This window comes from Sphaerodactylus townsendi, linkage group LG04 (assembly GCF_021028975.2).
Source record: "Sphaerodactylus townsendi isolate TG3544 linkage group LG04, MPM_Stown_v2.3, whole genome shotgun sequence".
In the NCBI taxonomy this organism is placed as follows: domain Eukaryota; kingdom Metazoa; phylum Chordata; class Lepidosauria; order Squamata; family Sphaerodactylidae; genus Sphaerodactylus; species Sphaerodactylus townsendi.
In genome coordinates, this window is record NC_059428.1 from 83,310,077 (window position 1) to 83,336,763 (window position 26,687).

General features: G+C 40.9%; 1 protein-coding gene across 1 annotated transcript in view; it reads left to right on the forward strand.

Moving 5' to 3' along the window:
* The first annotated feature begins 1,189 nt into the window (after positions 1 to 1,189).
* Positions 1,190 to 26,687, forward strand: part of ADGRG2 (adhesion G protein-coupled receptor G2) — a 66,269-nt gene continuing 40,771 nt past the window's right edge. The window contains exons 1-3 of the mRNA XM_048494091.1: positions 1,190 to 1,929; positions 10,597 to 10,718; positions 14,397 to 15,014. Coding sequence (XP_048350048.1) covers positions 10,598 to 10,718; positions 14,397 to 15,014 — 739 coding nt within the window. The 5' untranslated portion in view covers positions 1,190 to 1,929; position 10,597. The remainder of the gene's footprint in view (positions 1,930 to 10,596; positions 10,719 to 14,396; positions 15,015 to 26,687) is intronic.

Consider the following 26,687-nt stretch of genomic DNA (forward strand, 5'->3'; position numbering starts at 1 on the left):
GGGGGGGGGCGCCAAACTCAGGTTTTGTCCCCGGGTGCCAGTTTGCCTAGGTATGCCCCTGATAGTAAGGCAAAAGGAACTACCAAAGATGGTAGTTAACGTCCCCTATAGTTAACGTATTTTTTCATTTGCTCTCCTGTCCATTATTTCTACAAACTCTTAATTGTCAAATCCAGAGAAAGTAATGACAGAAGTGATATTAACTAGACTACAATTGGAAATTGTGCGGAAGAAGGGCAGGCATATTCAAAAACAACAACAGCAGCACTGATATAATGCTTGTCTATTTATTTACTGGAATTGTCATGGCTGACTCATGGCAACGTCATAGGAGTTTCAAGGCAAGAGATGTTCAGAGGTGATTGGCCCTTGCCAGTCTCTGTGCCGTAACCCTTGAAGATCTCCCTTGCAAACACACCCTCGCTTAGCTTCTGAGATCTGACAAGTTTAGTTAGTCTGGGCCATCCAAGTCAGGGCAAAATATTAGGATTAGCCAAAATACTACAAAATAGGGATGGTAAGCTTTGGAATTCGGCAGAATTCTTGATGTGAGGCTGTGTGATAAGTAGAAACAGTGTGTGGTGGAGGTGGGAATGGCCTGGCATAAGAAGACCCCTGCTGGATCAGACCATTTAGTTCCTGCCACACAGAATGGCCAACGGATTGCCCTGGTGGGCCAACAATATAGCATAGAGGCTGATGTAGTCTGCTAGGAGTTGCATACTTGGTGGTGGTGGTGGGGGGAATCAATCACAGCGGAGGAGGCAGCTGCCATCCCCTCCAAAGCGTCTCTGCTGCGCCCCCACAACCCCTCCACCGCCGATGGCGCCAGGACTGGCTCTGCCTAGGCCCCGCCCCTCACCCTCCCCTGCCGCCGCTACTGTTTCGGCGGCTGTGGAAGGAGCAGGTCTGCGGCGCCTGCCTGCTTGCACTTTCCCGGGACCAGCTGCCTCCAGCGCCGCGCGGCGAAGTTGCTGCTGAAGCCTCTGCGGGGAGACCAGGTGGGGGCTTCTGCCTTGGACTGGAAAGGGACTGAGGGATCTCCGGGGAGGGGGCGGAACTGCTTGGCACCAGGGTCGGTGGGCAGAAATGACCCGACAAAACCTCGGCTGGAGGGTCGTTGGTAGCGCGTTTGGAGAGACGCAGGGCTACCAACGACCCTCCAGCCGACCCTGGCGCCAGAGCACTTTGCTTTGCCTTCATCCAGCTTTGCCAAACGTCCGCGGGGCAGCGAGCGAGGCTCAAGAGCCAGAGCACCTCTCGACAAAGTTGCTCATTCGGGTTGCCGTCTGGGAGGGGAGCAGCCCGGTTTTTGAAAGCTTTGCTTGGGGTGTATAAATAACGGAGAATGAATTGCAGTCGGGACAGCCCTCGCCGCCCCCCGAATTCGCAGGCTTGCTTGGGCGAGGAAGATGCTAAGCCTTCCTTAGCCCAGGCGTCTGGAGCGTCCATCTCCCCTCGGGAAGGGCCGGTCCGAGAAACCAGACTCACTTTTTCCGTCAGCCAGATGGAGCGAGAGGAAGGAATGAGAAATGGACAGTTTGGCCTCAATAAAAACTTGCGGGATGACAGACTGACTCCTCCATCCCTTCCACAGCTTGCTGGAAAAGACGGGTCTGCTGTGGAAACGGAGTGGCCAACAGGTGTGAGGGACCGCTCTGTTGGCAGAGTTGAAAGCACCGAAGTAATGGCGTTCCCTGATGAAAAATGCTATGAAGTTTAGGGAAAGAAAGAAAGAAAGAAAGAAAGAAAGAAAGAAAGAAAGAAAGAAAGAAAGAAAGAAAGAAAGAAAGAAAGAGTGGACATCCTGTGAAGGAGACTGTACAGATCTCTTACCGAGTTAGTTACTTTGGTGGTTAAAGAGAGGTTGAAACTGTTTGAAGAATGGCATAAGAGTGGAGTTACCCAGGTTTCCAGGAATGTAGACAGGTGAAACTAATCACTGTTCTTAATTCTGGAGAACACATTAATTCGAGCACATTAATAAAGCATCAAATAGAATGACATAGATGATCATCAGTAGTGTGGTCTCTTTTAATGCACTTATGTAAAAGTAAGAAGTAAGATTTTTCTTGGGATCCAAGTTCAGGCTAGAGGTTTGAAACTTGAAATCTTGGGTCCTGCTTTGTGTTGTTGCAGTTAGTCCCAATAAATGGCACTAGGCTGCTGCTGATTTGTGTTTTTTTGGTTTTCCTTGCAGTCTATAGATTATCAGAGAACAACAACTCCATTAGTATACTTTGGAAGAATGGGAGATTTACTGTTGTTTAAGCACCTTGATTGTGTAAACAAAAGAGTACTTTGGTAACTGAACCACAATGATTCTGGATAAGTATTTTTGTGTTGTGTTTATTGACTTTGATAGGTCACTTTGAACCTATATGTCATAATGTGCAAGACACAATGCAAATGCTTTGAGGTTGCATTAATGTCAGTTACATGAAAGAGAGTTAAAACAAGTCCAGACAGCTATCTTAAACACACTTATTAGGAAATGTCCCATTGCATTTTGTGAGAAGGGGTTTACTGCTGAGTAAACATGCATGGGATTGTACTGCGTATGTCTTTAACCTTGACTAGACTGACTGATTTTTTAAAAAATCTTACAATCTGGTAACAATTGGATCTGGTAAAAAGTACGGTTCATTGATTTCCATGGGGAAAAGTAAGGACAGGCTTAATTATTTGAATTGAAATCAAGGGAACTTATAACCAGTTCTGTGTCTGGTATTCAAGAGTACATTCCACTGTGTGTGTTAGGATTAGTCCCCTTGTATGTATACAATTACAGCCATAATCGCTTTTTTCAATTGTTTTCTAATTCTTTAAAACATTATCAAATTACTAAAAAAGATTATGTTGAAGATGTAAGCAAAAGTACAGGCATCTATGAATCTACCAACAGAAATGTGTGGTTGCTTAATAGTAGGGTATATCTTTTAAAATCCTTTCATCCAACTCTTTCTTTAGAATGTTCAGACTGATTTATGTGGAATATGTGTGATGCATAGATGCACAACAGCAGAAGAACCTATGATGTTTGTTCAGTAAATAGCTGGAGAAGACAATTCATTACCCAAACTGAATAAATTATGTTTAGGTTGATAGTAGTACCGCAGAAATAAATATTGATTGCATGGCTGGTTGGACAGGTTTTTCAATAAGTTAAAGGATAAGGTGAAAGAATTTTTCACTTTAATGTTGTAGCACAACATTTCCCTTGTTCTCATGATTAAAGAGGATTTGACCTGGGGAGTACAGACTACCGCGGTGGTTAAGAAAGCCCAGCAAAGACTGTACTTTCTGAGACTTTTAAGGAAGCAACAACTAGATGGAAAACTTCTGGTGTCCTTTTACCGCTGTGCTATAGAGAGTGTCCTAACCTACTGCATCTGTGTATGGTTCTCCAGTTGCACAGTGGCGAATAGGAAGGCGCTCCAAAGGGTGATCAATACTGCACAAAGGATTATCGGCTGCCCTCTCCCCTCCTTGGAAGAAATCTATAATGCCCGAAGTCTAAATAAAGCCCAAAATATTCTAAGGGACCCGTCTCATCCAGCACACTCTCTTTTTAAACTGCTACCATCTGGCAGACGATACAGGGCCCTCAGAACTAGGACAAAGAGGCTTAGAGACAGCTTCTACTCTAGAGCTGTGGCTATGCTAAACTCCGCTGCTTCATATTGATGTATTTGGGGCTATGTAGGGATGGGTGGAGGATGATGATGTATGAGTCTGAAATTGCATGAGTCTGAAATTGTATGAGTCTGAAATTGTGTGCATCGAGGAATGCTGCTGTAAATTTCGTTGTGCGTGCACAATGACAATAAAATGCTTATGCTTATGCTTATGCTTATGCTTATGCTTATGCTTATGAGGGAACATGGCATGATTATGATACACAGAAAGTTAGCTATTTCAGGGAGTCAGTGTGCCTCACTCTCCCATGAAAAACAATAGTATATTAAAGTACTTAATAGTGGCTGAATTGAACCCCACATATTTTGGGAAATTACTTATGAAATATTTTTATGGAATACATATATACCAATAAGAAAAGGTTGCATGCAGAGAAGATTTTTAAAAACTGAGATTCCCAATGTGCCTCACCAGGATAATGAAAGACAAACTGGGAAATAAAAGCATACAGAGTTTCAACCATTGATTTTCCTTAGCACAGTATACATTTACTTGGAGTCAAGTCTATGCAGTTAATCAAAGATAACTGCGTGGGTTGCAACCTAAGCATGCTTACTTGAAAGTAAGTTTTCATTAAATCTTACATCAGTATAATTTGGATCCTAAAACGGGTCATGTGCGGCAAGATTACATTGAACACGCTGGGCAAATTTTGTAAACTTGTGTTCCTTCTTCTTCATTTCTTTGGCAGTGTTTCTGGTTTATATCTGTATTTTAAGGATTCTAGTGCAGTCGATTTTAATGGGGGAATGAAGAATAAATTTAAATAACATGCTGAATTAATGGGACTTTAAAAAGTTGAACATTGGCTGAATTATGGTCTCTTGAGTTTATGTCTATCAGATTGATTTAATTTCATATCTAGAAATACCAATCTTCTAGACACAGTTGTATTCTATGCCATTCCTAATGTACTTTTTGTGGTTTGGGACTGCATTATTTATAGTGAATTTCACTTACATCATCAGTTCCTTCCTTTTTATGTATCGGTAATGCAGACTTTCTTGTTAGGGCACACGTCAAATGTACAGATCAGTATAGATGGGAGAAAATCCTAGTGGGCAGATTCATAATTATAGAACAAGTAAACAATAGAACAAGAAAGAGTAAGTGGGATAGGGAGGGTAATGTCACAACCCTGGAAAGGAATGACATAAAACCATGGTGAGCTCAGTCTGTACAGCATGACTTCAATGGTAAATATCTGGGATTATCATGAGCTCTCTGATGTTCATGAGTCCATTCAGTAAGTCTGCTAGTTGTTTTCATTGGTTTTAATGGCAAACATCTGAAGTGAGAATGAATTAAAGGTGCTAAACTTCGTTGGAGAGGCAGGTGCTCTGGTGAGGCTAGGGTTGCCCACTCTGGTTTGGGAAATTCCTGGAAATTTGAGGGTGGAAGGTTGGAGGAAGGGAATGCTGTCAGTGAGGTATAATGTCACAGAGTCCAGTTTCTAAAGCAATTGTTTTCTCCTGGGGAACTGATCTCTGTTACCTGGAGAGCAGCTGTAATTCTGAGAGATATCTAGGTTCCCTTCTGCCTGCCCCAGGAGGGGTTTCTGGAGTTGCAACTGGTTCTGGACAATGGGCTATAAATTTGCTCTAAGAGGAGAACAGGGTTGTTTCCCAAGGTGAGACAACTGTCACCCAGTTTGTAGGACAAGTAAAAGGTCTGTCACTGGTGTTTGTGTTCTGAGATACTCCATTTTTTCAGTGGTCTGAAAGTGGATCTATAGATTTAATCCTACATGACACTTGATACAGCTCACAATGGCCATGCCCACTGCAAAAATGGGCTATGCATTGCTAATCTGGGATTACAGCTCTACAGTGAAATTTTATATATGTTTGCTTAGAAGTAAGTTCCATTTGGGTCAATAAGTTTTGTATCCAATGAGGTATGTTCAGAACTGTGACCTTCAGTCAGTGAAGGTTTCCTTGTTTGAAGGAGGTTTAAAGTTACTGCCTTTAATGAATTGTTTAATTAATTGTTCCTAAACTGGTTTTCTCCTGCCAACTTTCAGCCTTTTCAATGTTTATTTTCTGAATTCAAGTCCAGCTGTTTCTTTTGTCTTTATTATTTATTAGTACATTTGCTGAAGCCTAGAAATGAAAGTTATCTTTAAAAATGGTCTTCAAAATTGCTGATGGATTCAGGAGAGTATTAAGGAGAAGTAAGAAAACACAGGATAGAGTAAGGCTATCGAGACAGGAGAGATGAGATGGCTAGAAGAGGGCTCTAACAGCAAGTGAGTCCTATTTCAATAATAGTTTGGAAGACACCTGACAGTTTGCTCCTGAAACATATTCATAGAACCATGAAGTGGGCTTGATTCATGTAGCTGTTCTGCTCCCCACTCCACAGGGTCAGTTCTGATGGATAAATGCAATGAGAAAGTACCACATGGAGCTCCAGGCCTATCTCTGTCATTGTTAGCGCTGCTGGCTCTGGGTTGGAAAATATCTGGACATTTTGGGGGTAGAGCATGGGGGGAGGGGTCTGAGGAAAGGAGTGACCTATAATGCTATAGACTCCACCCAACCATGTCCTTCAGGGGAATTGATCTCTGCAACCTGGAGATCTGGAGAATGCAAAATTTTGAGAGATCACATGTCTCTACCTGAAGACTGGCGACCCTAACATGGTGCATGGCTCTTGCAAGACTGACACAGCCACTCAGCAATGGAGGGCATATATTTTGCACACATGAACATTTTCAAATTATTTATTTTTTTTACTGTCAAGAAAGGAGATGGAGATAAAAAATTGTTTTCCTTTTTATTGCTGTATTTTTGTGGGGAAAAAATTGAGAATTTTTAAAAGAAAACTCCCCCCACCCCCAGTTCCAGTTGTTGAAAAGTTATGAGGAAAGCACATGGCTTAACATATTATTGCAGCGCCACCAGGAAATGGTGGGCGAACAATGCAAAAAGCCTGGGATTTATCAGCCTTGCTGCTGCTTGAAACCCAGAACCAGTCCTCCTACTGGCCAAATCATACTGTCCACAATAGACAGTATGATGTTACGATTTTCATTCACAAACCGGGCTTTAAAATACAAGAGGGCAGCAGGGAATCGAATGTGGCCGTTTGGCTGCAATGTCTTCTGGATTCTCTGTAATAACTGAGTGGAAGAATTAAGTCAGTTCTTGAGAGCAAGGCTAATATGGAGGCAGACTCTATGATGTAAATGTATTTATTGATCCTGTGCCAATGTTGCATAAGAACTTTCAATAAAACCATGTTGCAATATTGTTTTTGACTTCATTTTGAGGTGTTTTTACTTCTTAATACACCTTGGGAAAATGTCCACCAGCTATTAAGGATAGTGTTTTTAAAAGAAAGTTACTTCTTTTACTGTTAAATCGGTGGATAGTAAAACTCTAGTTTTCTCAGTGACATAAGACTTTCCAGTATACACACCTTCTCCATTACTCTGCCATCTCATGCCAAGGTTTAATAATAAAAAATGCTTTACTATTTTTGTAAGCCAACGGAATTATGAAAGCAGCTGATGGAAGAGATTTATATTCTAATAACCACAGGCAATAATGGGAAGAGCAGATATTGACTTTGACGATACTCCTTGTTCTTTTCATTCCATTTATAGGCTTAGATGTTTTGATATTTGCTGTTTTGATATTAATAATATCAATAACAATATATTGCTATTATTACAATTGCTGATTTGATCAAAGAGAAGTCATATCAACAGCATTGATTTAAATATTACTCTAAGGTTCTCTGTGCGTGTAAAGTGTTGTCAAGTTGCAGCTTATTTGTGTTGACCTCAGCAAGGTCAAGTCAAGTAAGAAGCAGAGTGCTTTGTCATTGCCTTCTTCTACAGAGTCTTCCTTGGTAATCTCACACTGAAGTACTGTCCCAGCTTAGCTCCAAGATCTGACGTGATGAGTCTATAACATGTACCCTCCCCCCCCCAAAGGCTATACTTCATATAAAATCATATTATTTACAGTGTGTTTATTCCACTTGATATTAAAAATACAAGAACTGTTATGTTTGGCCACTATGGCACAGAGTGGTAAACTGCAGTACTGCAATGAAAAGCTCTGCTCACAACCTGAGTTTGATCCTAATGTAAATGGGGTTCATGTAGCTAGTTCAAGGTTGACTCAGCCTTTCATTTTTCTGAGGTCGATAACATGAGTACCTAGCTTCTGGGAGTAAAGTGTAGATGACTGGGGAAGGCAGTGGCAAACCACTCTGTAAACATGGTTAGCCTAGTAAACATTGTGACGTGACATCACCTGTGGGTCAGTAAAGACAGTATTTGCACAGGGGACTATGTTTACCTTTTATGTTTGGGGAACATATTTATCTGAATATTGAAACTGTAGACAACCAGCAGAGAAGAGCCATTATCGTTAAGCTTGCATATAAGCTTACTGAAAGTATCAGGGTAGCCACTGATGAAAGTAGAAGACCGGACTCAAATGGCTTTTGGGTCTGATCCATTATTTTCTGAAACATAATGGAAATATTTTAAATATTTAAAATGGACTATTACAGTGAATGGACTGCAGAAAAATATCTTCAGGTCTGAAACATAGTGGAAATATTTTAAATATTGTGAGTGAGGGCAGTGGCAGAACCACCTCAAAATGGCACCCGGCCCCCCTACCACCGAAGTTCCGCCCCATGCCCCCTCTGAACTCCTGCTGTCCCATCACTACTGCACTCCTCCCACCTTCTGCCACCATTACACTCCTCCACCTCCACCACAACCATTGCAACCCCCCACAAACCTTTTTCTCCTCCCAGTGGCACCAGCTGGCAACACACTAGTGCAGGGGAAAGGCCAGGAAAACTTCTGCCCCCAGTGTGCTGCTGGCCAGCACCGCTGGAAGGAGGAAAAGGTGTGTTGTGGGAGGAGGTTTGCAGGGGCAGCGAGGCAGCAGTGGCGGGGGAGTTTGGCAGCAGGCTGGGCACGTGAGGAGAGGGGGCAGGGGGGAGGGAAATGCACCCCCATCTGATCCAGGCAAATGGTGCCTGGATCGTCTGCCCCCTCTGGCCCTCCTAGTTCTTCCTGTGAGTCAGGGTCTTCTTGCATGGTTACTTCAGTAGTTTACATGTAATTTAATCATAGTCAGATGTTCATGCATGGTCTAAGTCAGGGGTAGGGAACCTGCGGCTCTCCAGATGTTCAGGAACTACAATTCCCATCAGCCTCTGTCAGCATGGGCAATTGGCCATGCTGGTAGGGGCTGATGGGAATTGTAGTTCCTGAACATCTGGAGAGCCGCAGGTTCCCTACCCCTGGTCTAAGTTGTCAGTTTTAACTGCCTGAATAGTCTTTCTTCACTAACTCTATGGAATGCAGACACAGAGAGGCACTGGGAAGCCTCTGGCACAGCAGAGTTTGCTGTAGTGATAGGTGAGGGTAGATGGATCACCGATACAAAGACAAAGCAGGGCAGGCACTTGGTATCCAGCAGGCTATCTTGGTATCCAAAAATCTTGGATCCAACAGGCACTTGGTATCCCACAACCTAAAAGAGACTGGTCTATATCCAGCCATGCATTTCTGATGATGTAAGGAATGTATGTTTTAGGAAGGGAGGAGATAGTTGTCAGCCTAGATGACTAAATGAAATCCCTGTGCAGAGAAGCAGGGCTATCAGAGCCACTTCAATCGTATAATTTACATAAGAAGAAGATAGAAGGATTTAGATTAAGAACCAGAAAGTTTTATAAATTTCATGTTATATTAAAAGAAAAAGCATAATGTGGAAAAACAGCATTGGATGGCAAAACTATATCACAGGATCAGATCACCTGCTAGAACAAAGAGGAACACCTTGAATTCATGTGTTAGATAGTGCTGTGTTTACACTGCCTCCTGACAATTGAAATTGAGGGGGACAGGCGAAGAAGGAGAAGTTGTTCCATAATCAAGAGGCTGCTACTGAAAAGTCTCGCTCTTGTATACCCACCAAACAAACTTTTTTGATTGATAAGATAGTCCAGAATGCATCTCTCTATTATCTGAGTTATCAGGCAGGAATATATAGAAGATTATCCTTCAGGTAACAGGTCCCTAAACTATGTAGGACTTTAAAAGTCAGAACCAGCACCTTGAATTAGACTTGGGAGTGGATTGATGTAATTGCTGTAATATCGGGAATACATTCTCCTGACAGCTAGCCCCATAAGCAGCCTAGACATAGTGTTCTGTCGTAGATCTCTCAGAGGGGTCACATTTCTCTGTGTTCTTTGTCTAGTTCTTTGTCATCAACCAAGGTGACCAAAACAGTGTCTGTTCTCAATTCCAGCATGACCCCACATTGAAATGGATCAAGAAAATCAGTCTCTTCCAAGAGCCCCTATAGCTGATAAACCCCCTTTAGCACCTTCCCCAAGACAACCACTGCCCTCAGGAAAGTGTTTACCACTCCACTTATCCACTCAGCCAGCGTTCTTCTGGAAGTTTTTATCAGCCAGGAAGGGCAAGGGTCAAGAACACAAGGGGTAGATGTCATCTCTCCACAGATCTTGTCCACATCCTTGGGCTTTGCAAGGTGAAAGCTATTTATATAAATTGTACGTGATGCCAAAGGTACATCGTCAAACGTGCATCCATACCAGCATCTAATCAGACCAGATCTTTGTGATTTTGTCTGCCAAATTAGTGAGTCGAGAACAGTGGGCTGTTGTGTGGTCAGAATCCCAGTCCTTGGGGCAATGATGTAAACCCACAAACCACATGAAATAGCTGATTATGGGTGTATCTCTGATTCTTTTGAGAGACTTTCTTGCTGGACCATGTGAAAGTCTAACAACTTATGAAATTACTTTAAAGCCATTTCATAATATTTCCAGTGTTGATCTTTATTCTGACCATTTCTTTAAAATAATTTGTCTGTGTGTGCTTTCTAGGATGATAACTTCTGGAGTACACCAATGCTTTGCTGACAGAATATGGAACTTTTTACTGAAATGTAAAGCTTCTTGTGGCGGCCTCCTTTTCTTTTCTTTGATATTGGCTACTTCTGGCACAGGTAAGTTCTTATTTCTCATATTTGTCCAAATATTGTCCCTATAAAAAGTCACTGTCACCTAGATTTTTTAAAAGTCTGATGAATACTTTCAGATTATAATTCTGCAGGAGGTATACATAGCAACACGTGTCACATGATTAAAGCCACATTCAGTATCTGATCAGTGGCATCTCCTGATGGAGTATTGGGAGGGGTGGGGAGCCCAGAGACACTGGCATGCCAGTCAGCTTCCTGCCGCTTGTGAGAGCAGCTCTGCTCATGAGAAGTGGAGCTCTGCAAGGTTCCTTGGACCACTTGTAGCATGATCTTCAAAAGGGCTTAGGAGGATGCCAATGGCTGTCCTCTCCAAGCTGAGCAAGAAGGGAACTGATGAGACACAGACCCTCTCTTCTATCCCTTTCATGCTATGGGTGGTGTTTCAGGGCCTGTGCATTTGGGAGAGCCAGGCTGGGAACCTCTCTGCATTTTGTAATCTTATAATCTGAACTAGGAAACTTACATGGTAGCTTTGGGTAAGTCATTATTTCCCTATCTCGTAGGGCTGTTGTGAACATAAATATGATTCATCTAAGAAATCTTATTAATGAATACTGGCTGCAGGAAGCCCCAGTTCAGAGCAAAGCATGGGGAGACTTAGCCATCCCCCCCCTTACAAACACACATATTTTGGGTTTTTTCCTCTCCAAATAATCTGTGTGAGCACATGTTTGTCCAATTGTGGAAAACATAATATACCAGCAACTGGCCTGTTTCCTGAACAGAACAAATAGCAGCTCTAAGAGGACATTTGTGGTTGGAAAAATGGTGCAGGAGAAGGGGATTTAAAAAAACCCAATGTATTTTTAAACTGGTATCAGCCACAGGAGCCCAAAGTTTGATCAGGAGTGTAACAGAGGAGAGAAGCATTATCTTTTAAAATCCCTTTCACCTGCACCATTTTTTCAACCTCAAATAGTGCCTTAGGGCTTGATTCAAACTGGGATCACGATACATTGTTCACAGTGATTCAATTGTGGATCCTACTGCAAACATTTTGTCGACCTGAAATTAGAGTGTCAGGCTCATAAGACTGGATCCAGATTAAATTTTCTGCTCACACAAGGTGCTTCCGTTAGTGAAATTTAAGGTCTGGAACACAGCAAGGGTATTGGTGGAAATTACCATACCTCTTCTTTTAGCAAAAAGTTTAGTCTGGATCCTTCCCATACATTTATTTTTCCTTACCCTGTTGACTAGAAAATAATTCATGGAGGATAGTTCCATTAATAGCTAAAAGTTATTGTGGCAAAAGGAATCTCCATATTCAAAAGCAGCAAATTTCTGAATACCAGACTAGGAGACATTATTTGTTGTTTATCAGGAGCAACTGGATGGCCACTGAGTGAAATAGAATACTTGACTAGATACACCATTGGTCTGTTCCAGCAGGGGTCTTCTTATGTTCTAATCAATTCTGAATAGAACACTGTGTATGATATAGCCGAATACTGGATCTATGTGTACTCTGTCAAATCTGTTTCGAAAAAAAAGGAATAGATTGTTAGGTCAGGGAGATGCTGGGATGTTGTCTGGTCTGATGTTACTTTCTACCCAGGGTGAGTAGAATGATGAGAAGTTACACTAAGTAACTTCCATCCAGGTTCTTAATGCATATGATTTAAATAAAACGTCACTTCAGTAGTAGTTTACTTACATAAGAAGCATAACTCAAAAGCACTTGCTGTTTCAAAATAAGGAAATAGTTCTAGTGCTATTTTAGACCTTGATAGGATTTACATGCTCTAGAATATGCTTGGAAAACAAAGATTGGATACTTAACACATGTTTCTTTGGTTAAGTAAATTGCTGTTTACAATATTTCATCTTTTCCAAGTATCTCTCTGTGGGGACTTTATATAGATATAGGAGTTCCATATATGTGTGCATAAAATTGATTGGCCGCTGTGAACAGTGATGGTGTAGAGTAGAGCCTGTTTGGATCTGATCCAACTGCGTGTTAGGTCAACAGTCAAATGAAGAGATATGCGCCTGGTCTTAGGAAAGGAGGGGCACATTTTGTTTGATATTCTTTTGCAGTAATTCCCACTGAAGAACTGATTGACTTTGTGGCACTGGAAAGTACAGAAGCAAAAAATGTATATACATAAATTTAAAAAAATCCATGTCTACACAGTTCACATGCTGTACCCCACAATTTGGTGGTGGGGTCATGATCAGCAGAGGCCAATTTACTGGTGGTTCCTGGCCCCTCAATGATGCGGCTGGCCTCCACTCGGGCCAGGGCCTTCTCTGCCTTGGCCCCTGCCTGGTGGAACACTCTTCCTCCAGCTGTCCGGGCCCTGCGGGACCTTGGTGAATTCCGCAGGGCCTGCAAGACTGAGTTGTTCCACTGGGCTTTTGGAGTGTCCAGCCGCTGATGAGGTGCCCCTTCCATTCCTCCGGTTTCAGAGCCCCCTTGTCGTCTAGGGAACCCACTTTCTTTTCTGTTTAGCCCTCTTTGGGAGGGTTTAATTGGGGTTATTGCTGACGCCATTTTATTGATTTTACCGCTGTATTTTAAATGTTTTAAATTCCAAATCTTAACTTTATATTTACATTAATTAATTAATGGGGTTTGCTTGTACACGTTATATGAAGTGTATGTTGTACACCGCCCAGAGCCCTTCGGGGGTTGGGCAGTACAAAAATCTCATAAATAAATAAATAAATAAATAAATCTTACTTTAATTGAAGTTTGCAAATTATACTTCAAATATCTTTTGATTGCACTACTGGACTGAGCATCTGGGCTGAAATGAGAAGTGCTAAACTGACCACTGGTACTAAAACCTTTGAATGACTCAAGATCCTTTAGAATATATTCTTGCATTGCGTTGGTAGTGTAGCAGCATCACTTCCTTCATGTGCCGCCAAGATAATGTGAGAAACTCATGGAAGGAGCCTACAGTGCAAATCTTTCCTATATCAGCATCAACCCATTTCCTTACAAGTTAATTATTGATTAGGGAAGATTTACTCTACGGATTTTCCCACACAGTCTGGGACTGGCTCACAATGCCTCAGTTATTAAAGACAGCTCAAGGTTGCTACAACTCTCACAGCATAATGTCAGGACCAAGTCTTACACAGTTGCCAGTGTATCCTCTCCCACCCACCCCATGGACATATAACCTGTATTTGGGATTCAATAAAGGAAATGAAAGACTAGCCATGCCTCCTCCACCCCCAAGTGTCATTGCTGTGATCCAAGTTGATGTTCTAAGTTTAAAAACTACCTGGGGTTATAATTTCCAGCTCCAAGCTGGGAAATATCACGAGATTTTGGGGGTGGAGCCTGAGGAGGGTTGGGGTTGGGAATAGAAAGGATTTAAGTGGAGTATATAATACCATAGTGTCCACCTTCCAAAGTGGCCATTTTCTCCAGGTGAACTGTGCAATAGCAGGAGATCTTTAGCCAGCTCCTGGTGATTGGCAACCTTATGTGGGATCCATTCATTGAACTCCTATTTTTTCATCTAGCTTGGTCTCGTGTGTCAGGATTGAGGAGGAATTTAAGGAACTGTATTTCAAATACAGTTTTTCACAAGACAACATGAATACAGATTCAGAAATCCACAATAACACTGCATCAGCTAGTAAAGATAAAGTTATTAACAAGTTTTGGGTTTTTCCCCTTAGCTCATGATGGTTTCTTAGGACAATACAGAGCTGTGTTTAATGCTGCATGTAATGATGTCTGGACTCTGTCACCTGGAATTTCTGTGCCTGCTCTTAAAAACTTCACGGTTTGCATTTCCCTGAAACTATACACTACCAAAAATTCTTGGACTGCATTTGTGTACAACAGAATGGAACTTAATGACACTCCTTCCATAAACACACGTGAACTTGGACTTGCAGGAAATCATGACAAATTGACTTTTTGGGTGTTTGGTAATGAAATAACTTTGGATGAAGGACTGGATGAACGCACCTGGAATCAGGTATGCATAGTATGGAGAAGTGAACTGCAGGAAGTGACCTTATATATCAACGATGAAGAGAAAAAGAATGAAAAACTATCTAAAAGTGAGGTACTTTATCCAGATGGGCAGCTTTTACTTGGCTGTTCAGAATCGCCAGACATGTCTTCAACTTCTGCTGAAGGAATGGTTGGTGAACTGTATATGTTCAGAATGTGGGATAAAGCAGACATAAATCATACTCATGACTGCCAAGATGGCACCGTTATACGCTGGAGGAAAGAGTACTGGATCCATAATAAGACAGCGCGTTACAACAACTCTTTAGCTTGTGGTAAGTAATGTGTCATTATTTTTGCTTATGGGAATACCTCAGATTATTTTCAAAAGGTTTAATATGTTTAATAGTTTAATATGTTGTTATGTGAGCTAGCTCAGTCCTTGGCATTGTTATTATAATGGATCCTCCAAGCAGTTCATTTGCCTTATTTCCTTATTCTTCTACTATTCCCCTGTTCAACCTGAGGTACCAGCAGAGTTAACTATGAAATATTCTGTAACTTTTTAAGATTCATTACTCTGTTTGAATCTGAAAAACTTCTTTCCATTTTGTTCATGGAACCAAAGTAACTTTAAGCCTTGGGTGTCCTTCTTTGTACAGTTTACGGCAGAATCTTAAAGGTTAGAGAATTGTCTATGAACAACTGACCACTTTCAGGATATCTGAGCACAGCAATAACAATAACAGAAGAAAACATAATAGGTTGCTTCCAGGCCAGGCTCTAAATATTTTACTAAATGGAACTCTTTCTGTATTTTTGTGCAACTGGTGGAAAGAAATGGTCAGCAGTCCCAAGATTGTGCATACTCCTTGTTGCTAGGACATTTGTTAATCAGTTGGCTCAAATTAATTAACTGATTAATTAACTGATCACATTAATTAACTGATTTGTTAATCAGTTGGCTCAGATTAGCCCTGAATGACTGGGAGATCTATTCCTGAATCTTCAGTTTTTTGGAAATGTAATATCAGAATTAGGACTTCTCTGTGATCTAAAGGAAGAACAAAGGAAGAATTTTAAGACAGTTTACAGTTTCAGTGGGGAGAATAAGAGCAAGAGTGAGTAAACTGTGTGTTGATTGATTCTGAAAACTTGCTGGAAAGTAAGTCCCACTAGATTTAGTGAAATGTGTTCTATAGAAAGAAGAAGGTTTTCTGTCTTGTAAGGAGTCTCAAAGTGGCTTACAATCACCTTTCCTTCCCCTCTCTGCAACAGTCACCCTGTGAGGTGAGACTGAGAGAGTTCTGAAAGAACTGTGACTCACCCAGCAAGCTTCAGGTGTAGGAGTGGGGAAACTAATCCAGTTCACCAGATAAGAGTCTTCTGCTCATATGGAGGAGTGGGGAATCAAACTAGGTTCTCCAGATTAGATTGCATCACTCTTAACCATTACAACAGAGGGATTAGGTTATATGTTTTTAAAACAGCAACAGTTTTTTTAAGGAGAAGTAGTGAATTTAGGAGAAGAGATTTGCATGCACCTATTAATGACTCCTTAAACCAGACACAAAGATACTTAACTGTGGTTCCTGCGATATATTTTATTCCTGCTGTGTTGTTTCAGTATTTGGGCATCCATATTTAAATACCAAATGGTCCTTGTTGCCTCCAGTGCTCATATCTTTCCCTTGGTGCAATTTCTTCCATTGCCTCTTTTATGTGTCATGTTTACAATTTTAATATCATTTTAAAATGATATAATCAAAGTAGCACACACAATGCATTAAGTTGCCTGCACTTTCCTTTTCACTTTAGAAAGGAGGAAATTCCATATATATTTTCAATGGATGTTATCGAATCATAGAATCATAGTGTTGGAAGAGACCACAAGGGCCATCAAGTCCAACCCCCTGCAATGCAGGAACACACAATCATGTGTGTTTGATATGTTCTTAAAAAGAATAACTATCCATGGGGAACATGTAGTAACTGAACAAATAATACTTGCTGATTCCCATTGGTAAAGAAGCTCAAATTTGACCTTTCCCTTTTTCCTTCTCATTGTTTGTTTCTTTTCCTTTGATATTGGAGTCACTATCTGAAAGTTCCGTTTGTGAGAAATGGTGATGCAAACTGTTTACCCTCTTGCCTTTGTCATAAATGCAAGTGGAACTTGCTTCCATGTTTACTCCATAGTTGTACACTCGTATGGAGTATTCGGGGTAAATAGTGCTGACAGGTTAATTTTGACTGATTTGATTTTTGTGGTCAAAAACAACAAGTTTAAACAAGCCTGAGAGCTGCTTTGATTTGATTCCCCCTTTCGTTCCAAGCATAACACATTACACATAAACCTCCACCTCAAGTATTTGATTTTGTTGTGAGCTACTACAAGAGGACCATGTTCTCTTTCATTGCTCCTGGAATACTTGATTGTTGTAGAACTACTATTTTCCTTACCTTGATTGGCTTGGTCACAATAGTTCATATTTTTCTCATAAAACATTAAAATTACAAATATTTGATTGTAATTCATAGAGTGGTAGGAAGTTCATGGCAAGGTAGGCTTAATTTTCTTTGATGGAAAAGCTCAAGAATATGGAGGAATACACAGGATTAAAGGAAATGGTAGAACAAGAGAAGCCAGTACTAGGTGTACCCTCCCCCAAACAATTCATCCATGAAGTCCTAAAAAGCTAAAAAAAAGTCCTAAAAATACATCTCTTCATGTTTGCCAAGGCAAGTATTAACCAATTCACAAATATCTGCCAGTTCTGTAAATACAGTCCCTGTATTTTATTTATAATCTATTTTATAGAATCATACTGCTGGAAGAGATTACACGGGTCATCAAGTCCAACCCCTGCCATGCATAAATACACAGTCAAAGCACTCCTGATAGATGGCCATCCAGTCTCTGTATAAAAAACTCCAGAGAAAGAGACTTCACCACCCTCCAAGGCAGAACATTTCACAGTCAAACAGCTCTTACCTCCAGGAAATTCATCCTAACGTTTAGGTGGAATCTCTTCTACTGTACCTTGAACCCTCCTTGTCCTGGTATCTGGAGTAGCAGAAAACAAGCTTGTTCCATCCCTTCAAACATTTAAACATGGTTATCATGTCATCTTTTAACCTTCTCTTCTCCAGACTAAACATACCTAGCTCCTTGAGGCTCTCCTCATAGGGCATGGATTCCAGACATTTTACCATTTTGGTTGCCCTCCTCTAGACCCCCTTCAGATTGTGAAATATCCTTCAATTGTGGTGCCCAGAACTGGACACAATATTGCAGGTGAGGTCTGACCAATGCAGAATAGAGTGATTCTATTACGTTCCTTTATCTAGACCAGGGGTAGGGAACCTGTGGCTCGAGAGCCACATGCGGCTCTTCTGCCCTTGCACTGCGGCTCCACGAGCAGAGCTGCCGGCCCCATCCCTGCCCACCCTGCAGGCAGCAGGGCGGGCGCACCAACTGCCCGCGGTCAGCTGGGCCGTGCTGCGGGCTTCCCCTCTCACCCGCCCCGTTGGAGCGGGGTGGGTGCTTTCCCGGCGGCCGGCGAGGCTGAGCTGCTGGCCCCATCCTTGCCCGCCCTGCAGGCAGCAGGGTGGGCACATCCATGCACTTCTCAGAATGAGCGGAGTAAAAGGTAAAAAAAACCCCAATATATATAGTGTTATCTTTATTTTAAATGTCAAAAATTATTTGCGGCTCCAAGTGTTTTCTTTTCCCGTGGAAAACGGGTCCAAATGGCTCTTTGAGTGTTAAAGGTTCCCTACCCCTGATCTAGACACTATGCTCCTATTGATTCAGCCCAGAATTGAATTTGCTTTCTTGGCTGCCACATCACACTGTTATCTTCAGTTTGTGGTCTACTAAGACTCCCAGATGATGATCCCTTTCACATCTACTGTTGTCAAGCTAGGTGTCACCCATCCTATATTTGTGCAATTCATTTTTTCTGCCTAGGTAAGTATCTTACTTTTATCTCAGTTGAAATTCATTTTGTTAGAGTGGCGCAGCTCTCCAATCTGTTCAGGTCATTTTGAATTCTAACCCTGTCTCCTGGGGTATTAGCTACCCTTCCTAATTTGATGTTATCTGCAAATTTTATTAGCATGCCCTCTATTCCATCATTCAAGTTATTGATAAAAAATATTGAAAAGCACTGGACAAAACGCTGTGGCAACTCACTAATCACTTCTCTCCAGGATGAAGTTGAGCATTGGTGAGCACTCTTTGGGTTTAGTCAGTCAACCAATTACAAATCCATCTAACAGTAGAATTGCAGTCGCCCGCATTTTACTAGCTTGCTTGCAAGAATGCAATGGGGGACCTTGTCAAAGCCCTTACTGAAATCAAGGTATACTACATCCACAGCATTCCTGTTGTCTACCAAGCTTGTCACTCTATCAGGAGAGAGAGAGAGAGGATTAGTCTGGCATGACTTGTTTTTAAGAAAGCCATGTTGACTTTTAGTAAGCACAACATTCTCGTCTAAGTGTTTAATGATCTGCTCTAAAATATTTCCTAGTATTGATGTCAAGCTGACTGGGCAGCAATTTTTTGGGTCCTATTTTTTCTCCTTTTTGAAGACGAGGACAACATTAGCCCTCCTCAAGTCTGCTGGAACTTCTTCTGTTCTCCAGAAATTCTCAAAGATTATTGCAAGTGGTTCTGAGATTACTTCTGCCATTCTTTTAATATCCAGGGATGTAGTTCATCATGTCCTGGAGATTTGAATTCATTTAAAGTAACCCTGTACTACCTCTTTATTTATTCTGTTCTGAATTTCCCCTACTGCATCTTCTGTTCCATTTCCCCCTGGTTGAGCACTGTTTTCCTTTTGGGAGAAGACCAAGGCAAAGAAGGTGTTCAGTCATTCTGCATTTCCTCTGTACCTTGTTAGCATTTTGCCATCTTCTCCTATCCTTTTTCTTCTTTTTGGTACAGACAAAACCAAAAAAGCCATTTTTATTGTTTTTAACTTCTCCAGCAAGCCTGAGCTCGTTCTGTCTTTAGCTTTTCTGACTTTCTCCCTACATGTCCTGGCTATTCGTTTGAATTCCTCTTTGGTGATTTCCCCTTTTTTCCATTTCTTGTACATAACATTTTAAAATCTTAGCTCAGTTGAAAGTTCTTTAGACATCCATTCTGATTTCCTTAGACACCTTCTTTTTTCCCTCCTCACTGGAACTGTTTGAAATTGTGCCTTCACGATCTCACTTTTAAGAAACTCCCATCCATCATGTATCCCCTTCTCTTTTAGTATTCTTAACCATGGAATCACATCCAGTAGTTTCCTAAGTTTACTGAAATCAGCTTTCTAAAAGTCTAGACTATACTTGGCATCCTCTCTCACTATATAACAAATTCCAGGAGAACATGATCACTCCCACCTAAGGATCCTACCCCTTCCACCCCATTAACCAGGTCATCATTGTTGGTTATGAGCAGATCTAAAATAGCCAATACCCTTGTTGCCTCTTCCACTTTCTGGACCATGAAATTCCAATGAGGAGTATGTTGGATCATACAGTCTTGGCAGAGTTTGACTTCCAACAAATATCCAGATAATTGAAATCTCCCACTACTACTATTTTTCTTCTTTCTAAAAGTCTGGTAATCTGTTCCAGGAAGGCATCATCCAGCTCTTGAGTCTGGCTTGGGGGTCTGTAATAGACTCCCACAATGAGATAACTGTTGTTTCTCTACCCCTTAATTTTTACCCAGATTCTTTCAACCTGGCTTCCATGATTTAAGTCATGGGCCTGCTCACAGGTATAATCATCCCTGACATATAATGCTACTCCACCTCCTTTCCTAGTTGGTCTATTTCTCTGAAATAGGTTATGCCCTTTAATTATTACATTCCAATCATAAGGCTCATCCCGCAAGGTTTCAGTGATGCCTATTATATTTTCTTTGCTGTGTTAAGAGTTTGAGTTCATCTTGCTTATTTCCCATGCTCTGTGCATTAGTGTATAGACATCTAAGACCGTGGTTCATTTCCCCTGGCTTCTTATTTAAGGTTTTTTCTTCTCCCACAGTCAAGCAAGTTGGAAGAGTTTTTGTCTCAGAGAAATGAGTTTTTAATTAACTCCCCTTCCATTTAGCTAAATAGCAGATTGTAAGGGAAGACAGTATTCCCACATTATCAAAGTCAGTGCTAGTCAGTACTTTATTGTGATTTGTAAAGAAAGCTGAAATTTAGTAGAAGTGTAGGAGTGATAGGAAGTAGTGCTACACAGCTGGGGTTAAAATTTAGATGCTGTCTAGGCCCTCCTAGCTTTTTGCACACCTATGGATATCTGTGAAGTTGTCCACCAAACATAGTGCCAAAGTATTTCCATGTTTATGGAGGGAGTCTCCTTGCTATAACTCTTTAAATCTGACAAGCTTTGTGCAGCTTTAAGGGATAGACAGCTCCTGATTATCAGAAGATCAGAAAATATCAACATACTGATACATGCCTTGAATAGGTGATAGGGAAGAAAATACAGGAAAATCTGCCAATTTTATGGAATGAAATTTCTTTCTGCTGCACTTTTGACAAATGTTCTGATAGTACTAATATGTACAAAGTACAAATCAGATGAAACTTGTTTAATATGTCTTAATATCTTTATTCCATCCATTCCATGAACCTTTCATTTCAAATTTACCAGAGTGCTGTTTTACTCAGAAAAGTGGTGTAGCTCATGTGTTTGCTTCCAGGACCAAGGTTAGGAAGAAGGAAACATAGGTGTTATTTAAGCTGGGGCATTCCCGTGTAGCTAATCCCTAGCAGAAATGTTAGAACACACAGCACTGAGTCAAAAGACATGGTTCTTTACACAGAACTACCAGCTACATATTTTATCCAAGTGATAGCATTGCAGGAGGCTAGCAATCAATTGGCCCCTTAGCCAAGTTCTTCTACCAACTGGAAAAGTGGTATTTTTAAATTTCTGTCATGGAACTATTAATTTCTGTTAAGAAAATATGGACAGCCCAAGTGCCAATGTGAATGCAGCATTCTTTTCGATGAATAATACAATATGGTATGTTTTTGCAATTATGACTACATTCATTCTTTGGTGGAGTGTGTTTTTTAACATGGAAACTAGCAGAAATAATGTAATGATGAAGAAAACATGTGTGAATACACCTGAGAAACTCTTTGCAACTATTTTAGATATATTTGCATAGAAATATATTGCCCATTTTTCATTTTAAATACAAGTTACAGTGGGTGTAATCAGATGTTCATGATTTGCCATGCATTTCAAGCTTGGCTCTAAACCAACCTATTTTGGGGCAATAATTTATTTTAGAATTGACGCAGATTTCAGAAAGATTTTCTGAAATGAAGACTTATGAAGAATCAGGAAAACATTCCTTAGCCTCTTTCACTGTGTTTAAATGAGGGATCTGGAAAGGTGCTAATAAGTTGCTGAGTTGTAATGGTCAGTACAGAAGTCTTTGGGAAATAATAGTATTTTTAGCATTTGTTGGTAGCCTTGGAAAATAGCATCCTTTCCTAGAACTCCTGGAAGGTTCAAGTGATGGCTTTCTTAAATGAGCAAAATAATGTTTAAAGCAGATCATTTTTTGTTTTGTTTTCAACGTGCCACAAGATATTGTACTTAGATGTCTAGGTGATGGGCCCACAGTAAACCAGTTTTTTTTGCATGGAATTCAGGTGTGCCACAGGTGCAAAAATAACCCACTTTTGCACATTTAAAGGGAGATTTTTCTATCCATCACTGGTTTGTTTTGTCTGGGTGATGAGTGAAGACAAACTAGGTTTTTCAGCAATAAATAATTTCAAAGGCAGAGTGGAAAACTTGTGTTTGTGAGATACAGTAAATATTTGAGATGCTTCAGTTTGTGAATCTTCCAAAATAATCTAGACCATGTCTCTGCAACCTGTGGTCCACTGATTTGGACATAATCCAACAGCCAGTGGTCTGTCAAGGACTTGTAACTTCCCATCCCAATTTTGCTGTTTAAGACAGGTACAGAAAACAGCAAGTTTAAGGAGCTTGGTTGTCCAGTTCTGATCTAATCTAATCTAGCAAAGTTGCAGAAGGTATCCATCTGATAGTGCTTCAATGCTTTGGTGAATATTTATTGCTCTGTAGCAAAGCAGCACAGTTCAGTAGGAACTGAAAAAGTAGTATAAATTCTGTGTAGGTTGGACTCAGGTGCCATATGCAGTATTCGGGTTTTTCAAAGTCTGGTTCATATGGTCAGCTTTGTTTCCTGATTTGCTGAAAACATATTTGAAAGTATGAATGTGGACCATCAGGGACATGGATGGTGCAAATACATTTCAACATTTGGCATTGAGGACCATAGCCATTCTAGGGCTATAAATATTCACTATTTAGCCTCCACAAGGTTTTTTTCTCCTTGTTTAGTTTTCTATACTGTTATGGTTTGCATTTTTGGTGCATTTTGGTACTTCTGAGGATGTGGCGTTACAAACTATGAGAAAAAAACTGGCATCCAATTTTTTAATATTTGTTCAGAGGTCAGGCAGCCCAATTCAGAGTCCTGGGGTGGCTAGGGATGGGGCCACTGTGGCGCCACCCTGCTGCCTTCAGAGGGCTTCCTAACAGTGCAGGGAGACAAAAAAAACCTTCTCACTGCTGGAAAGCCCTCCAAAGGGGTGGTATAAGTTGCAGGCTTGGTCATGGTGTATTTGGAGGGAAACCCGGGGTGGCAGTTGATTAATGTTGGCTCTGGAACACTCCTGCTGTGTTGATGGGGCCTCAAGTGGTGCCAGAATGCTGATGCAGTGCTCTACGTCATGTCCAGGCATTTTGGAGGGCCACAGTGGCTGTTCACTGGTGGATTTGACCCTCCACCAAAGTAAGTGCAGATGTCACTTCAACATGTCGCTTCACCCCCTCCTTCCCAATTGGGCATCTGATGTCCATTTTTTTGCTCAAGAAACCCAAAAGCTGCATATGGCACCTGAATCCAAACAACAGACCACAACAAAGGAACGATGGCAAATGCTGAGTTTTCAGTGGAAAAGTAACAACTTCTTGTTAGTCAGTCATTGTGAGAGTAGGAAAATGAAATGAATGAAGGTGGGGCTTATTTTTAGATGTGCTGGCCAGCTGGTTCTCTCCTGCTAGGCTGCCACCAACTGCATTTTCCCTCATAGGAAGAGAGACATATGTTTGTGTTGAGTAGCACCTACTTTGGGCATCTGTAGAATTGAACCTTTGGGCCTAATTCACTTGAAATATTGTAAAATTGAACCTTTTGACCTAATTCACTTGAAATATTGGCTGGAGGGGGGAGGGGTGGTGGATCTTAGATTAGAAGGAATATTGGCTGGAGGGGGGTGGGGTGGTGGATCTTAGATTAGAAGGAATATTATGTTACGTGCAAATTTGGTACCATTACCTTTATAAGCTGCCTCACACCCTCTGGTAGATTCCTCATTGAGAATAATGGGTCTGAAACTTTATAATCTGAACAAACCACACACATGTGAATCTTTGACTGGAAATGTCCTGCATTAATTTATGGATGTACAGTAAAATATTTTCTCCCAAATCCAAGGTAGGAAGTTATAACAGATTTTTTGTTACCACATACCCCATATCTAAATATTAGTCTGAGCAGATGCAATGTGCCATCAATAATTAATTATCCCTCAGTTTCTTTCAGAAAATGAACAGATTGTGTGTGCGTTCCATAAGTTGTTTAAGACCCAGAGATGAGTAGCTAATACTAGCAAATATTATGTTATCAAGCCTTTCATGTCTTAACAATGAGGAAAACTTGGACTGGGCTTTTGAATTTTGTTCAAACAAAATAAAACAAAGAATACACGAGGGTGTTTCCTTCTATAAAATTTACACTTAAATAGTTACCTATATGTTGAATGAAACAATGAGCAAACAGTTCCCCAGAGTCAGGCTCCAAACTTAGAACAGAAAGTGCAAGGAAGGAACAAGGATAGAGAATTTTGACCTCCGAATGACAGGCAGTTCCAAGTTAAAGTGTGCCTGCTATATTTGTTTTTGTTAAAAACTGGAAAAAAAACCCCACTGACATTCAGATCATGTGGACACTGACACATGAAAGCGATTCACAGTCCAACCTTACACACAGTTACTCCAGTCTAAGTCAATTGATTTTTGTGGATTCATACTGAACTAACTCTGCATGGGATTTCACTGAGATAGATATTGAGATAGATATGGCAGTGAAAGCCCTTAAACCAGTATTTTGCCCCAATGTGTGTTTTTGCTGTAAGGTATGATTATAAACCGCAAGAGAATGATTCCTGGCTTCATATCTGACAATCATATCAAGTCTGCTAAGTTGCTCTTCGAATAACTTGCTTAGCAGGTTTGGGATGTATTATTGCGTATTAAAGGATTACAAGTTTAATATTCCAAAAACAAGCCTGAGATGAAGGGCTTGAGATTTCCTGTTAGTTTAGGGTGTGGAAATAAAACACAAAGACTGTGGACTCACTTGAGATTTATTTTTAATGTAAATATGGGATTTTTTCCCCTATGTTCCCTTCGGATACTCATCACCTAATGGATTCATTGCCCACTTGCACTGGTGATACCTCCTCTATTTTCATTTTTTGGTGGTTCTATCCAAAAGGAGACAGAAAAAGAGAATTGCCAGATGAAAAGGAATATTAGAGAAGAAGTACCAGTGTGTATAGATGCAATCCTAAAAACCTTTTCTGGAAGTAAGCCTCATGCCATTAAGTAACCTGGGACTTTCTTCTTGGATTGCACCCACTGTGACATACACATGTGTGTATAGCTTTAAGTGAGCCCTCAAGATTTAGGTCCTGTTTTCCCCTTATGACTTTTGTGGAAGAATCCTCAATTAGGTCTTATTTTTGGTGCTGTCTCCCAGATAGTGTTCTTTTTCTGCAAATGTTCTCTCCAATTGGAAGTAATAAAGGTGTGCAGGATGCAAAGTGAAGGTGCAATCTAGAAACAGTATAGGTTTAGAAACAATAAGCAATAAACAGTCTAGAAACAATAAGCTCACCCTACCCACCATGTCACAGAGGATGGTATACCCAGAGGATGCTGCACACCTGGTTAAAAAAGGGTGACGATGATGCGTGCCTCTTTTACATCTCATTATTCCAGAAATTAAAGGAAAGGGTATTTTAAAGGAAAATATTTTAAACTAATTCCCATGATGTAACTTCAAATTCAAAGTGGGCTATGGGTCTAATGATGCTGAAGAAGAAGAAGAAGAGTTTGGATTTATATCCCCCCTTTCTCTCCTGCAGGAGACTCAAAGGGGCTGACAATCTCCTTGCCCTTCCCCCCTCACAACAAACACCCTGTGAGGTAGGTGGGGCTGAGAGAGCTCCGAGAAGCTGTGACTAGCCCAAGGTCACCCAGCTAGTGTGTGTGGGAGTGTACAGGCTAATCTGAATTCCCCAGATAAGCCTCCACAGCTCAGGCGGCAGAGCTGGGAATCAAACCCGGTTCCTCCAGATTAGATACACGATCTCTTAACCTCCTACGCCACTGCTGCTCCTACAGTGTTAGAACTTCGTTATTTTGCCTACTGATTTAAGGATAGTAAGTGATATTTACTGTATAGTAAATATGTAAATGGTGAGAACTTTTCCACTTTGTGTAGTGTTGATGCCTAGTAGGCTGACCAGATTAGCTTGTTGTGGCACAAAAATATTGTAGCAACAGTTAGATTTAATGTATAGACATTTAGAAATTTGTCAAATATATGAAGTGTTCTCCTAAACTGTATATGCCTGAGGAGATCAGGTTAATACAGTGGAAACACCAGAAAGTATATAAGTCATATTTTTATGATGAATGCAAGATCCACAATCCCATTAACTTCAATGGACATAGTAAGGTATGACTCTTCTTAGGATAGAACTATTGTCTAGATAATTCCAATTTGGAATTTCCACTCTGTGTGAAATTCTGATAATCTTAAAATATGTGCATGAAAACCAACATGCACTAAGATTTTTAGCTTTCGC